The 16,817-nt window shown below is 42.4% G+C and overlaps 1 protein-coding gene across 6 annotated transcripts; it reads right to left on the minus strand.

Moving 5' to 3' along the window:
* Window positions 1-3,510: 3,510 nt before the first annotated feature.
* Window positions 3,511-7,135, minus strand: LOC139554281 (gelsolin-related protein of 125 kDa-like). Of its 6 annotated transcripts, XR_011670805.1 has the most exons (5): window positions 6,207-7,085; window positions 4,820-5,003; window positions 4,323-4,364; window positions 4,136-4,207; window positions 3,511-3,841 (listed from the first exon to the last, which is right to left on the minus strand). XR_011670805.1 is itself a non-coding variant. In XM_071367051.1 (4 exons), exons 2-4 carry the CDS (start codon window positions 4,977-4,979, stop codon window positions 3,831-3,833), a joined length of 243 nt encoding a protein of 80 aa, XP_071223152.1. In that variant the 5' UTR covers window positions 4,980-5,003; window positions 6,207-7,135; the 3' UTR covers window positions 3,511-3,830. The 6 variants fall into 6 exon arrangements, 2 of the variants coding, with proteins under 2 accessions (XP_071223152.1, XP_071223151.1); XR_011670803.1 differs by having other exon boundaries at window positions 4,323-5,003; window positions 6,207-7,089; XR_011670804.1 differs by having other exon boundaries at window positions 4,136-4,364; window positions 6,207-7,081.
* Window positions 7,136-16,817: the final 9,682 nt, after the last annotated feature.

The raw sequence follows: 16,817 nt of genomic DNA on the forward strand, positions 1-16,817 counted from the left end.
TGGATTTCATGCTCTCGAACATGGACCCTCAAAGTAGATGACGCTCTAGGGCGTGTGGGACATCATCTATAATCATTTGGCTGTTCTAAATTCTGTGTTGCTCAAACCTGTTGAACCTACATTACCGTTCAAAAGTTTGGGGTCAATTAAAAATGTCCTTGTTTTCCATGAAAACATTCACGAAATGAGTTGCATGAATAGGAAATATAGTCAACAAGTTGACAAGGTTATAAATAATTATTTATAATTGGAATAATAATTGTGTCCTTCAAACTTAGCTTTTGTCAAAGAATCCTCCATTTGCAGCAATAACAGCCTTGCAGACCTTTGGCATTCTAGTTGTCAATTTGTTGAGGTAATCTGAAGAGATTACACCCCATGCTTCCTGAAGCATCTCCCACAAATTGGATTGGCTTGATGGGCAGTTCTTACGTATCATACGGTCAAGCTGCTCCCACAACAGCTCAATAGGGTTGAGATCCGGTGACTGTGCTGACCACTCCATTATAGACAGAATACCAGCTGACTGCTTCTTCCCTAAATAGTTATTGCATAGTTTGGAGCTGTGCTTTGGGTCATTGTCCTGTTGTAGGAGGAAATTAGCTCCAATTAAGCCCAATCCACAGGGTATGGCATGGCATTGCAAAATGGAGTGATAGCCCTCCTTCTTCAAGATCCCTTTTACCCTGTATAAATCTCCCACTTTACCACCACCAAAGCACCCCCAGACCATCACATTGCCTTTATCATGCCTGACAGATGGCGTCAAGCACTCCTCCAGCATCTTTTCATTTTTCCTGCTTCTCACGAATGTTCTTGTTTGTGATCCGAACCCCTCAAATTTAGACTCATCTGTCCATAACACTTTTTTCCAATCTTCCTCTGCCCAATGTCTGTTATTTTGCCCATCTTAATCTTTTTTTTTTAACGGTCTGAGATATGGATTTTTCTTTGCAACTCTGCCTAGAAGGCCAACATCCCGGAGTCGTCTCTTCACTGTTGACATTGACATTGGTGTTTTGCGGGTACTATTTGATAAAGCTGCCAGTTGAAAACTTGTGAGGCGTCTGTTTCTCAAATTAGACTAATATACTTTTCCTCTTGTTCAGTTGTGCTCAGTTGGGCCTCCCACTCTTTCTATTTTGGTTAGAGACAGTTTGCGCTGTTCTGTGAAGGGAGTAGTACACAGCGTTGTACGCGATCTTCAGTTTCTTGGCAATTTCTCGCATGGAATAGCCTTAATTTCTCAGAAAAAGAATAGACTGACGAGTTTCAGAAGAAAGTTCTTTGTTTCTGGCCATTTTGAGCCTGTAATCGAACCCACAAATGCTGATGCTCCAGATACTCAACTAGTCTAAAGAAGGCCAGTTTTATTGCTTCTTTAATCAGAACAACAGTTTTCAGCTGTGCTAACATAATTGCAAAAGATTTTTCTAATGATCAATTAGCCTTTTAAAATTATAAACTTGGAGAATATCAAATATAGAATATATTTTGATTTGTTTAACACTTTTTTTGGTGACTACATGATTCCATATGAGTTATTTCATAGTTTTGATGTATTCACTATTATTCTACAAAGTAGATAATAGTTAAAATAAAGAAATAACATTGAATTTGGAGGTGTGTCCAAACAATTGACCGGTACTGTATATGCATTGTGGAGGAGAACTGATCCTAGATCTGTACAAAGGCATAACATCTACAGCAGGAACAACTGTCTGTGTTAAAAAGGCCCCGTTGGATTGAATTGAGCTATTTAAATTACATATTTGAATGTGAAATTATTTGTTCTGTTTGTCAATACAAGACAGGGTCTGTGGAGGCTTGGCCTATTAGTGGTAGATTTGGGGGAGAATTTGACATGTCAGTTGGAATAGTGATAGATTTTGGGAGGGACCCTTGTCACTACAGCCAATCAGTGAGCAGCTTCCCTTCACCCACATCTCAGGCAGTTCTGTTACTCACAACACTTCCTGCTTTCCTCAACAATGGAAAAGCCCACTGAGATAAAGCCTTGCCATTTTTTACAATTAGGAAATAATATGTCATGTTTTACTCGTACCTCAGCCAGCATTGTGAATGGTTAGGAAATAATATGTCATGTTTTACTACATGACCTAGTTCAGCAGCTTTAACACAGTACCTGGTCTAGTACATGGCATTGAGGAGGAGAGAGCAGCTGTAACACAGTACCTGGTCTAGTACATGGCATTGAGGAGGAGAGAGCGGCTGTAACACAGTACCTGGTCTAGTACATGACATTGAGGAGGATAGAGCAGCTGTAACACAGTACCAGTGGTGTAAAGTACTTAAGTAAAAGTACTTTCAAGTACCACTGAAGTAGTTGTTTTGGGGTATCTGTATTTATTTTTGACAACTTTTACTTCACTACATTCCTAAAGAAAATAATGTACTTTTAAATCCATACATTTTCCCTGACACCCAAAAGTACATTTTGAATGCTTAGCAGGACAGGAAAATGGTCCAATTCAGCACTTATCAACAGAACATCCCTGGTCATCCCTACTGCCTCTGACCTGACGGACTCACTAAACAGAGAACATCCCTGGTCGTCCCTACTGCCTCTGACCTGACGGACTCACTGACCTTCTCCTCTTTCATTCCAAAAACTGTATCCTCCTCTTTCTCTGCCTCCTCTTCTTTTACTGTAACATCCTCCTCTTTCACTCTTTCCATATCTTCCTCTTCTTTCACGGAAACGCCTTTCTCTTCTTTCACGGAAACGTCTTTCTCTTCTTCACCCTCTACTTGTTCTTGTATTGTAACATCTTTCTCTTCCTCGTAACGTAGCTAGCTATGTTCTTGCTTATTGTGCAGTGGATGATTAAAATCCCTGTATGCCTATGGATGTGTAGCTAGCTATCTAGCCGATCTGTGTATGGACCCAAACGTTTGGTATACATATTAGTTCAGAACCTAGCTATGAACCTCAGCTATCATAGCCAGTTGTATCAACTTCAAAACAGCCTGAATGACATTAATGAAGCCTATGGATGGAGTAGAATATAATATCATGTTGTACCAAGGATGCAAGTCGTATATACATGTAGTTATTACCATGCATGAGATCCCCACATTGTAGCCTGTACATTTAATATATTCACTGATCATGTACTCTACCTTGGCAAATAAAGGTGCTGTTTAGGTATGAATGTCTTTTGAGATTATTTTTCAGTCATATCCAATACCAGGAGTATCAAATTCCAGTCTTTGAATGACGCTGTGTCTGCATGTATGTATGTATTACAATTATACACTTTAACAGTGTTTACCAATCTTGGTCCTGGGACTAGAAACAGGATTTAACTAGTTAATTCATATATACAGAAATATAATTTTTAAAAACAGTACACTACATTTCCTATGCATAATGTAAATACTCTAACACCGGTTCAACTCAACATCTAATGCCCTTCATCTGCATTGATCTGATAAACACAGGATAGGTGGAGTATTTGATCAAATTACACTTCATTTCAACCAGTAGAGAATGTGAAATGCTTTATTGAAAAGCTCATTATCCAAGTGTTATAAATACAAGTTCAATCTGTACTTCAATGCACATCTGTTGTGCATTATAAAAACAGAGGAAGAAAGAGGGGGCGAGAGAGTTGTAAAAGACAGAAAGGGGAAGAGGTAAGCACATAGGAGCAGTGAAGGCAGCACATGATTAATGAATCACAGTGCTACCTAAATATTCTCTCAGTTCATCACAATTACATAATAGTGTCTCTAGTTGGCCCAAAGGTTATCTTAAAAGCGGGTGAGGTGGCGATGATGGGACTGGGGGTTGGCATCCTCTAACATCAAAACATACCTGCAGACGAGAGACAGATGGAGAGAGAGAGCATGTTTAAGCCTTGTGTTTTCATTTTTTTATTCTGACATTGTTAGTCATCAATCAGGAGGTGAAATGCAAAACAGATCTTGGATCATTAACTACTGCATCTATCTTTATTTCAATGTAAAGCATCTCTTTAATAATACTTCCTGTATAATATAAACTGACCTGGGATCATTAACTCTGGGACTACTGCATCTCTATCTGTATTTCAATGTAAAGCATCTCTTTAATAATACTTCCTGTTGACCTGACAAAGCGACCTCTCACCTCTGATCATGCTGTGCCCTCTATGTAGCCAGTTCAGATGCAGGAGGGGTTCATCGACACAGCTGATAGAACCTAGAGGATTTAGGGAGAAGGGGAGAGAGGGATGAAGTGAAGAAGAGAGACTGTTATTGAGAAAATAAGGTAGTTAAAGTGACAGTGTTCAACAGGAATCTGTGTGTTGCCTCACCTGGTGTCCACACCACACTAAGTGGCTGCAGGGGACTTTATGCTGAAATACGGACACACAAGGACAAACAATATAGTGTAGTTATAGAAATAATGAAGTGTCTTACTATTCTCCATGGTTGGCCCTCTTGCCTATTCTTTGAAAATCGAAGGAGCCACAGTTATACACCTGAGCCTGCTTACTGCACAACACAATCCATCAATCAGATTGATACATGAGTGTGTAGGTGTGGGTTATAGGGTGTCTAATTGTTCAAAAAAAAATTTAAATGGGTGATTTTAAATAGCCTGTTTTGTTTTTGCACAGACATCACACCCTTACCTAAACAGCACCCTCACCTGAGAAGTAGAAACCAAAGGGAGAGAAACTGTGAATTGAATAACTGCAGTTGACATAGCTAAGTAAATGGAAGAATACTCTTATTGCAATGTGAATGGCTCTTAAAAGAGCCTTTGGTTGTGCATAGTGTAGCCTATGGTGTTGCCAGGGAACAGCACCCTCTTTGATGAAGTAGGTGAAGATCTCCCGCACACGGATTGCCTCTCTGTCTGCGTTGTTGGACCCCATCCTTGAAACATCCTGCTGAGCAGCAGACTCCTCCTCTGGCACACGGCGGCGAGCTGCAGATCCCCTCCTGGTCCTCGTGTCCATCCTCATGAAGTTACGCAGGACACAGGTAGCCTTCATGTAACAGTTGTTAAAGTACTGTGTGAATTTCACCAGGTTCATATATTAATATGGCATGTTGATTTGTTATTATGCATGTCTGCATCCTGGGAGTAGGGGAGTTCATGAATAATGTTGTATATTTAGAGGTTACTCATAAGTGGATGGTATTGTTAAGATGCACTTGTAATTGTACTTTTTAGGATGATATCAACATTCTGAATTCAACATGTGGTTAATAGCTAGCTAAGGTATTAGCAGGCTATTGTATGTGTGAACGATGGCTAGCTCCTCGAATGACCCCAGTCCCTTGTATTGTGCATCTGTTATAGAAAGAGGCGACGATTCGCAGAACATATGTGCTCTACAAATGTTTTATTTTCTTTGGGATGCAGGTATGTGGTTTTATCTATGTAAAATATATGTTATGTGTTGATGCATAATAAGAAGACGCTGTACTAATTTTTGTATTCGAAAATCATTTTGATGCACTATGAGAGAAAGAGGCGACGATTCGCCGAACATATGTGCTCTACAAATGTTTTATTTTCTTTTGGATGCAGATGCAGAGAGCGAATTCTGCTTAATTAAAACTACCTGATCTCCAAAGTCCACGTCTATAGTCTCAATCAACCAAACACAACCCAGAGTTACAGCGGTGCAGTACAGCACCGGTTACACCTGCACCTCTCCTAAACAGGTGTTCTACTCCGCTGGCCAGCACCTCTTCTAAACAGCTCTCCTAAACAGGTGTTCTACTCCGCTAGCCAGCACCTCTCCTAAACAGGTGTTCTACTCCGCTAGCCAGCACCTCTCCTAAACAGGTGTTCTACTCCGCTAGCCAGCACCTCTCCTAAACAGGTGTTCTACTCCGCCAGCCAGCACCTCTCCTAAACAGGTGTTCTACTCCGCCGGCCAGCACCTCTCCTAAACAGGTGTTCTACTCCGCTAGCCACCACCTCCTCTAAACAGCTCTCCTAAACAGGTGTTCTACTCTGCTAGCCAGCACCTCTCCTAAACAGGTGTTCTACTCCGCTGGCCAGCACCTCCTCTAAACACCTCTCCTAAACAGGTGTTCTACTCCGCTGGCCAGCACCTCTCCTAAACAGGTGTTATACTCTGCTAGCCAGCACCTCGCCTAAACAAGTGTGCGTTTCTTTCACCTCTAGATTGGATGCATTGATCCATTGTTAACGTTCTGTTTAAGACTGTACTTACTGGTGTTAATCCGACCTTCAGTCTCCTCCTCCTCCTTCAATCCAAAAACTGCATCCTCCTCTTTCACTTCCTCCTCTTCTTTTACTGTAACATCCACCTCTTTCACTCTGAACGCGTCTTCCTCTTCTTTCACTGAAAGGTCTTTCATTGTAACAGGTTCACCCTCTACTTCTTGTTTTACTGTGATATCCTCCTCATCCTTCTCTTCTTTCTCAACAACGTTCAGCCAAAGACCCGATTTCTCCGTCCAGCAGACAACCTCTTCTTTAACAGGAGGAGAGTAACTTAGTGAACTCATGGTCGGGGGTGTTAGCTAGCTAGTTAGCATTAGCTTAGGGCTAGGCTAATTTAGCTGACTAACAACGTAAATATTACATTAAATGGGGTAACAAGTACATACGACAGAAGTGTGTTCTAAACACAGTGGAATAAGACACTGAAATGGTCTGAAGGGCCTCAATGTTTCTGCGATGTTGGCTAGCACGCTAACCAGGTGTCTGACTAACTGTTGTTGTTCTCGAAGAAGCGTCCCGTCCACTAGAATACACGTCACCTTGGCAGCATCGACTGGGCTGCGTTCAGTACATACAAACAACGTTCAATCGAACAAAAACGGTACTGTACTGAACGACCAGTTGGAAAAACGGGGAGGGGTTGTGTGTTGAAAATGCACAGCTCCTTTTAAATACATCACTCATTGATTAAAGTCACACCCTGGCACACCCACCGAACGTAGCAAACGTATCTCAAAGTCTGTTCAAGAACGTACAATAACGTTTTGGCAAACCGTGTCGTTCAGCACAAACCGTTCCACAACGTAGCAAACGTTCAGTCGACCTGAAGGCAACGCTGAAAGACGCCAACAGAGACAAATATTAATGGCGTCTTTTTGTAGGCACTAACTCTCCGCCATGGTTCATTGGACAAAGCCTATGGGGAAATTAATATTTTTTTGTAGGGTTTTTGAATAAACACGGAAAATAAGGTCTGTGGTGAACACAGGCTTAGGAGATCGGTTACGTTGTGTTCTATGAGATAACGTCACTTTTTGTGAATTCTGAAGCATTTACGTAATGAAAACAAGCACATCAATCAAATCAAATGGTCTTTGTCATGTACACATATTCAGCGGATGTTATCGCCCCTGCAGCGAATTGAAATGCTTACGTTCATAGATCCAACAGTCAGTGCAGTAAAACGTAACAAAACAAAATACAAATATAAAATATAAAATTAAATTTAAAAAATAAATATCAGATTGAGCAATGTCAGAGTTTGGAATATATATATATATACACTGAACAAAAATAAACGCAACATGGAACAATTTCACATATTTTACTGAGTTACAGTTCATAGGAAATGAGTCAATTAAAACACATTCATTAGGCCCTAATCTATGGGTTTCACATGACTGGGCAGGGGCACAGCAATAGGTGGGCCTGGGAGGGTATAGGCCCACCCACTGGGGAGCCAGGTCTAGCCAATCAGAATTAGTTTTCTCCCACAAAAGGGCTTTATTACAGACAGAAATACTCCTCTGTTTCAACAGCTGTACGGGGGGCTGGTCTCAGACGATCCCGGAGATGAAGCCGAATGTGGAGGTCCTGGGCTGGCGTGGTTACACATGGTCTGAGGTTGTGAGGCCGGTTGGATTTATTGCCAAATTCTCTGAAATGACGTTGGAGGCGGCTTATGGTAGAGAAATGAACATTGAATTCTCTGGCAACAGCTCTAGTGGACATTCTTGCAGTCAGCATGCCAATTGCACGCTCCCTCAAAACTTCTGTGGCATTGTGTTGTGTGACAAAACTCCACATTTTAGAGTGGCCTTTTATTGTCTCCAGCACAAGGTACACCTGTGTAATGATCATGCTGTTTAATTAGCTTCTTGATATGCCACACCTGTCAGGTGGATGGATTATCTTGGAAAAGGAGAAATGCTCACTAACAGGGATATAAACAAATGTGTTCACAACATTTGAGATAATTAAGCTTTTTGTGCGTATGGACATATTCTGGGATCTTTCATTTCAACAGTTAACTCTTAAGGAGCCTCCCAATTTTCGCCTAACTGCCTGTAGCTCAGGACCCGAAGCAAGGATATGCATATTCTTGATACCTTTTGAAAGGAAACACTTTGAAGTTTGTGGAAATGTGAAATGAATGTAGGAGAATATAACACATTAGATCTGGTAAAAGATAATACAAAGAAAAAAAAACGTTATTTTGTATTTTTTTTGTACCATCATCTTAAAAATGCAAGAGAAAGGCCATCATGTATTATTCCAGCCCAGGCGCAATTTAGATTTTGGCCACTAGATGGCAGCCATGTATGTGCAAAATTTTAGACTGATCCAATGAACCATTGCATTTCTGTTCAAAATGTTCTATCAAGACTGCCAAAATGTACCTAATTGGAATATTAATAACTTTTCAAGTACATAACTGTGAATACCTCAAACAATCGCTTGGTATTCTTTCACTGTAATAGCTAGTGTAAATTGGACAGTGCAGATAGATTAACAAGAATTTAAGCTTTCTGCCAATATCAGATATGTCTATGTCCTGGGAAATGTTCTTGTTACTTACAACCTCATGGCAATCGCATTAGCGCACATTAGCTCAACCGTCCCGTGGGTGGGACATGATCTGTAGAGAAGGCTTGGGGATGGCCATTTGACACGTTACCCAGCTTGGCTTGGGGATGGCCATTTGACACGTTACCCAGCTTGGCTTGGGGATGGCCATCTGACACGTTACCCAGCTTGGCTTGGGGATGGCCATTTGACACGTTACCCAGCTTGGCTTGGGGATGGCCATTTGACACATTACCCAGCTTGGCTTGGGGATGGCCATCTGACACGTTACCCAGCTTGGCTTGGGGATGGCCATTTGACACGTTACCCAGCTTGGCTTGGGGATGGCCATTTGACACGTTACCCAGCTTGGCTTGGGGATGGCCATTTGACATGTTACCCAGCTTGGCTTGGGGATGGCCATTTGACACGTTACCCAGCTTGGCTTGGGGATGGCCATTTGACACGTTACCCAGCTTGGCTTGGGGATGGCCATTTGACACGTTACCCAGCTTGGCTTGGGGATGGCTTTTTGACATGTTAACTATTCAGACCCCTTGACTTACTCCACATATATCTACAGAGCCTTCAGAAAGTATTCAGATCCCTTGGGCCCGATGGAACTAGCGAATGCAGCCAGTAAATCCCCTGGGAAGTCCTAGGGCCCGATGGAACCTCCCACACTGTTCTAGGACTGACCCCATTTAGTAGACTACACTGTACTAGGACTGACCCCATTTAGTAGACTGCACTGTACTAGGACTGACCCCATTTAGTGGACTCTACTGTACTAGGCCTGACCCCATTTAGTAGACTACACTGTAGTAGGATTGACTCCATTTAGTAGACTGTACTAGGACTGGCCCCATTAGGTAGACTGTTCTGGGTCTGACCACATTTAGTAGACTGGTTGTTTGTTTGGTTGATTGGCTGTTGGTTGACTGTACTGGGACTGACCCCATTTAGTGGACTGTACTGGGACTGACCCCATTTAGTAGACTACACTGTTCTGGAACTGACCCCATTTAGTAGACTACACTGTTCTGGAACTGGCCCCATTTAGTAGACTACACTGTTCTGGAACTGGCCCCATTTAGTGGACTGGTTGTTTGTTTGGTTGAAAGGCTGTTGGTCGACTGAGATTCTCAAATGTATACAAAGAAAAAAATAGAGGTGCGCAAGACACTGGCTCCTGTCTGATTGGCACCTGTCTGATTGGCTCCTGTCTGATTGGCTCCTGTGTGAATGGACTGATCCATTGCGGAGCCCTGTCATAGTGGACTGATCCATTGCGGAGGCCGTGTGGATGGCACTGTCCATCACTTTAAGACATTGTATATGGTTATATTACATAAGAACAATGGCGCTAGTGAATGTAGCCAGTAAATGCAGCCAGTGAAAAAAAAACAATAATCCTCATTAATCTACACACAAAAGCCCAGAAAGACAATGCGAAAACAAAACCTTCCAGAAGGACAACCATCTATGCAGCACTCCACCAATCAGGCCTGTGGTGATGGCAGTGGTGGCAGCATCATGCTGTAGGGATGTTTTTCAGCGGCAGGGAGTGGGCGACTAGTGTCTAGTGTCTGGGGGATGGAGAGAAATCAAATGGTGTAGTTTGAGGCTATGTGGCGGAGAGTGATGCAGGCGCTGGAGATGGAGGTATGTTCTAGTGGGTCTGGGCAGGTGTGATGTAGTTAATGGAGATGGAGATGTGTTCTTGTGGGTCTGGGAAGGTGCGACGTAGTTAATGTTTGTATGATATTGTAATTTGTATGTGTATGTTTTGTATTGTTTATAAAAAGAGCAAATTAAATATTATATAAGTCCCAATGCAAAGTTACAGCTTTTACATAAAACCAATCAGAATTCCAAAGAATGCCAAAGTCAGGTGTGAAGTAGTATGGAGGACCAGCCTATTCCCTTTGATGTAAACTACAACAGAAATAACTTCAAGTGTATAACTTCAAATTAAACCAATCGTTTGCACTCATGACTTGCGTGATTAAAGTAAACCACAGTTTTGGAAATACATAATGCCATCTAACCAAATATCAGAGAATGTTAGCTATATGCAGTTATCTTAGCCAGCCAGCTAACATTAGCTATTTAGCAAACTAGCTATGGTCAGCGAGCTGGAGCCCAACTACCGGAGACTAGTTAGAACCCAACTAACAAAACGCAACTAAAACATAACTGCAAATCAAAAGAGACATACAGAAGGATGGCAGGGAAATTCCCCAACATCCAAAACAGATAGATTCCAGATGTCAGTCAGCTAGCGGCTAGCAGTAAGCCAAGGTGGAAAAAGTTACCAAACTCCCGTAGTCTACTTCACAGAGAACATGCTGAAAAACAGTGATGGGAAACAAAGCTTCCTGAAGCATTGTTGCTTTCCAGCCAATTGTGTCAAAAACAGGTTCATTACTCAAGACTTTGAGCGACACAGAATTTAGAACAGCCATATTATTATAGATGACGTCCCACACCGTAGCGCGTGCGTAGCGTAGCCTTTATGTCTTCTACTAAACCACTGGCGGTGTTCGAGAGCATCAAATCCATGCTGCATTGTGGGTAAACTGTTACTGGCTGACTGATTTATAAATAATAATGAGTAATTATTTATGATGCAAGGTGATTTGTAGATCAGTCAGAATGAGGTGTGGTTAACGTTTGCAAGCTTGAGCTAGATATCGACCTAGTGTGACCTTCCTGGTCCCGTCTCTCAAGGCAATGAGTCAACACAGGAAGGAACAATGAATGGATAGTTCATTTATTTCCAAAGCTGCAATGATGGGACACACACAGTATGGATGAATGATCAGTAGTGACGGGATATAAATAGCACTCCCACAGCAATTCTCCATAAGTCTGCCCTATAATATACTAACAAAAAAACGATTGAAATGTCTATCAAAGTCATTGTGATCGTCTAGTGGATTTAACAATTCCTACTAATTCCTTATTTACTATAATAATTGAATACATTGTTTCCATGTGTCTCATATTCACAACATCAGAATAAACTGTCATCCATTTTAGTATCAAAATAAATCAAATTAACCTGGAAAATTACTCACTGTCCCCCTCTGGTGGCGAAGAAGTATAATACACCTAAACTAACAAAACCGGGCTAATAAACTGGCTGGTGTTCATGAGTTTATAAAACATATACTTTATACATTTGTCATAAATTACCAGCATTGACGGAACACACAGTGTGGATGAATGATCAGTAGTCGACAGGATAAAAATAGCACTCCTAAAGAAGATGCAGTGTTGTGTCAGGAAAACAACCTCTCACTCAACGTCAACAAAACAAAGGAGATGATCGTGGACTTCAGGAAACAGCAAAGGGTGCACCCCCCTATCCACATCAAAGAGACAGCAGTGGAGAAGGTGGAAAGTTTTAAGTTCCTGGGCGTCCACATCACAGACAAACTGAAATGATCCACCCACACAAATAGTGTGGTGAAGAAGGCACAACAGCGCCTCTTCAACCTCAGGAGGCTGAATAAATTTGGCCTGTCATGCAAAACCCTGACAAACTTTTACAGATGCACTATCGAGAGCATCCTATCGGGCTGTATCACAGCCTGTGTACAGCAACTGCACCGCCCTCAACTGCAAGGCTCTCCAGACCCAATCACTGGACACTTCAATAAATGGATCACTAGACACTTTAAATAATACCTCTTTAATAATGTTTACATATCTTACATTACTCATAACACATGTATATACTGTTTTGAGACCCAATCACTGGACACTTTAATAAATGGATAAAACTTCACACACTGAACTTAAACATAAGCAACAATGTAAGGAAGTATAATACAAAAATCAAAAAAAAAAAAATGTAGATTACAATGTTCCCTCACTGGTGTCCATAAAGCAAACAGCACAAAAATTAACACATCTAAACACTGAGTCAATGAAATTGAACATTGGCTACATAACTGCAAGTATAATACAAAAATCCCCAAAACATGCCTCTGTACAAAAGCTTTAACTCACAGCAAATTTTCTTCCACCCTTGTCACCCTGTTAAGGAAGTCATAGCATAGCTACTTCAGTGTAACCAGGAAGTAATTACCACTAGTAAACCAGTAGGCGGCGCAGTAACTCACTGCTCTCTGACATCTTGTCAATGATATCATCTTTGTCAAGTCCCATAAGAATCTCCTTCTCTGTTGCCATCCAAAGGAACACTTCAAGGTTCTCTTGAGTGAGGGAGGTTCTTATGCGGTTCTTCACAAATTTGGTGGAGACGGTCCTCTCACAAGCCACCTGAGTGATGGATAGGGTGAGGAGGAACTTGTAGCCCAAATCAATGATGTGATACGCATCCGTGAGCAGATTGTACTGAGACAGGAGAAGATAGCAGCATATCGGGCAGTTTTTACACGTGGAACAACTTCTGCTCACCAACCACCCTTTCATCAGGATCCTCAAAGCCTTCCCCTGATACATCACTGGTGGCAGTGGCCCTGGTGTTGTACTCCTCCAATGCTGACCTTTTCAGTTTTTCCCACTGTTGTGCAAGGCTGATCAGTTCAGCCTGCAATGCCTCAATAGTGGCATGTTCATCAAATTCCAGTAAGCATTTGCTGAGCTCTTTCATGGCTGTCTTTGGAAAGCTCTTTTCTCTTTTCTCAGGAAAAGGCTAGGGATTCATGCAGGAGACATCTGCACACAGCACTGCATTTGCTGCATAACGGCAGTGAATACCTTCAACAACAGTGTCCAGTACCACATTGTGGATCTTGATTTTGTAGTCCATGTCTGCATTAGCAATGGGCTCGTCTTCTGCCAACTCACCTGGTTTTCTCTTCTTTTTCTGTTGTTCTCTTCTCTGGCAGAGCAGTCTGAGCTCCAGCATCACAGTCCTGCTGCTCCTCCAGAATGCCATTGGCCCACTCAACAAAGTCGTCTGCTGCCCTCTTCACACCCTCAAAGTCTCGGGCACACTTTCTCAGGTTATCCTACGTTCCCGTCACCAAGTGCTGTGCTGTTACGATATCCATGCCACTTGTTTACAAGTATTTAGAGAGAGGGGACATCTGCTCAAAATTCCTGAGAAAAACCTCAGCTGTAAGTATGGTTTCATATTTTAGGAGAGCATTCTTGTACCCTTGGTCAGATGGCAGGTTTTATGTTCACATCCTTTTCAAGCGTGTTTCACCAATTACATCAAGCCGTCCGTGTCTCCTCTCCTCACTGGTTTCCTCCCATAGATTCATGCGCTTGTAGGAATCTCGAACGAGCACTGCAATGTCATTCAGTAGTGAGAAAAGGGATTCACTTGCCACAACAACCCCAGTGGTGTCAGTTAGCACAAGGTTGGGGACATGTGAGTAACACCTTATGTGTACTTGGTTAGGAGACTCTCCTGTGAACGACGCAGAGAAGCCCCTGTATTGTCCCTGCATATTAGCTGCTCTGTCTGTTGCATTACCAACACACTGTTTGATATCTATGTCCATCTTCTCAAGGGTCTGTTTCACAAGGTCCACAAAGTACTGTCCAGTCGATGACTCACAGTCAATGACCACAATGAGTCTCTGGTGGAGAACATCAGTGACATATAGCAGAACTACGGCACACTGGTCTTTGAAGTTAAATCCTGTGTTGTGTCCATTCCTATTGAGAACATCCCTGCCTTTCTCACTTCAACAGCAACTGTCTGCTGAATCAACATTCTGATGACTACAATGACTTTATTTGCTGTTGTTTTGGACGTCATAGTTACCAAGGACCCTCTTCCTTTACTTCCCATCTGCTTCATGCTCTTCTCAATGCTCCACTAACATGCTCTTGTAGGCAGACATCATATTTGCTTAGCAACAATATAAGCTCAAGAAACGTGTCATGATTGACGGTCATGTTTCCCAAGTTATATGCAGCTTTGTGTCTGTGTCCTCTGTAGCTAAGCCCACATTTACCAATAACTTTAACTACATCGATCACACGTTCCATGACCTGCCTCCTCTTTGTGACCTGGTCTCGTTGAACTGACATTTGCTTATCACTCAGAAGGGTACGGATGTCTGCTTTGCTGGCTCTGAGGAAAAAGGCTTCTGCACTTTCTCTATGGGTCTTGCTTTTCTCATGTTCCTGTACTTTCTGATGGGCATGTTTCCAGGCCTCCTTTGACAAATGCACTATCACTGGCTGAAGGTTTTGCGAATGCAAGACATATTGAGCAGAACAAGGAGTGAGTTACTTCATTGTAGGTCAGCCATTTTCTGTTTGTTCCATCTTTGGAGTGGAATACATTGGGAATGACTCTTTGAGGGGTTTGTTTTGGTATTGAAAAAATAAGTCAAAATCCTTGGACTGAGGAAAAATAATCAAATGGATTTTCAGTGCTTTCAGTGCTTTCTATTTTCCCTGTACTGGGCTCTGAACCTCTCTCTCGCTCTCTCTCTGCACATCTGGTTGCTCTGCAGAATTGTAAGAACCGACGCCGGACAGGAGAAGCAGGTACAGGGAGTCAAACATTTATTCTGGAACGGACAAAGAACACGACAGGAACAGCGTCAGCACACAGATTAACAAGGACAAACAATCCCGAAGCAGGGAACAGAGCTATGAAACAGACATAGGGAAGGAAATTACACAAGTAATTGAGTCCACGTGAGTCCAATGAGCGCTGATGCGCGTGACGGGGAAAGGCAGGTGTGTGTACTGAAAGTGGCTGAGTGCGTAATGTTGCGGAGTCTGGAGCCCTCGAGCGCCAGAGGGAGGAAGAGCGGGAGCAGGCGGGAGCAGGCGTGACAAGAATGAGATTAACATTGTAAATAACCTAAATTTAAACGTGTATTACTTGTGCAGTCATCGATTGTATGCCTCCCGATTACAGTCCTACTGATAATCTCATAAATAAAGCATATATTAATGTAAAATCATAGCCTGCATGTTTAGGTTTGTGCTCTTAAGTTGTACCTGAAGGTTCCTGCTCTGAGTCTGACTCTGAACTGACCACCATCTCCAGTTCTGCAGGAGAACCTGAAGCTCTAGCGCTGCTGCTGCTTCCTTCTCCACCTTTACAAAGAAAATACTCTATTATCATACTCACTATCAGTAGCGTATCAGTAGGCTACATTAATACAGCTCTGGAAAAAATTAAGAGTGGTCTCTTAATTTGGAGAGGTCTGTTAATTTTTCCCAGAGCTGTATATTATTGTAACTTGTAATGCTGGTACTAATGGTGTTAATGATCTTTGTCATTGCCTGTGCTGTGTCACACAGGCTATTGTGTTACGTTCATGGATGTATTATGATTACGTTACTGTAGCCTGTTTCGCTGTACAGTGTATGTGCACTTTCCCCAGCTTATGTGGCATGAGTCATGACCGAATGCCGGCAAGTCCATAGTCTAGGTTTGCTATTAGTTTAAACATATTGCCTTCAATGTCATATTATGATCGCTATGTTGCACACATTGCTATGATATAATTCCTCCACGAAGACGTAAGACGTGCAAACTGTTCAGCCTACCGGCCGTTGTGTCACTATTATTAGCTAGGCTACTTAGCTAGCCATGCTGGGTGTCGTGTGTGTGTATCAGTGTGTGTGTTTTTGACTGACCTGGTCCCTTACTGGCGAATATGTTGCTTATTTTGCAGCATTTAGCTGTGTCTGTGGCAAGGGCCTTTCTCTTTTTTTTAATTCTCTCCCTCTCTGCTCCATCTTTCCTTTTCTGACCGTCCATTTCACAGTGTGACTTGTCTAACATGTTATCGGCAGAGAAGCAGGTAGACGGTTGCTATATGAGTCGCCGAGAGACCTGATGTCATTTTTGCGCGGGGACACTGCAGCGAGAGAGTGAGAGTCGCGCCTGATTCGTGGATTCTCCATCAACTCATTCCTGTTTGCTATATTATCACTGGTCAAGTTGACCATTCATGGCAGAACAAAACGACCCTCAGGCCACCGGGAAATGTCCCAGTGCTCCCGACGGCCAGTCCGCCACTGCCGCTCGGCCATCGCTCATCCATATACTTATATGTACAAATTCTCATTC

The sequence above is a fragment of the Salvelinus alpinus genome, chromosome 26 (genome assembly GCF_045679555.1).
Source record: "Salvelinus alpinus chromosome 26, SLU_Salpinus.1, whole genome shotgun sequence".
Classification (NCBI taxonomy): Eukaryota; Metazoa; Chordata; class Actinopteri; order Salmoniformes; family Salmonidae; genus Salvelinus; species Salvelinus alpinus.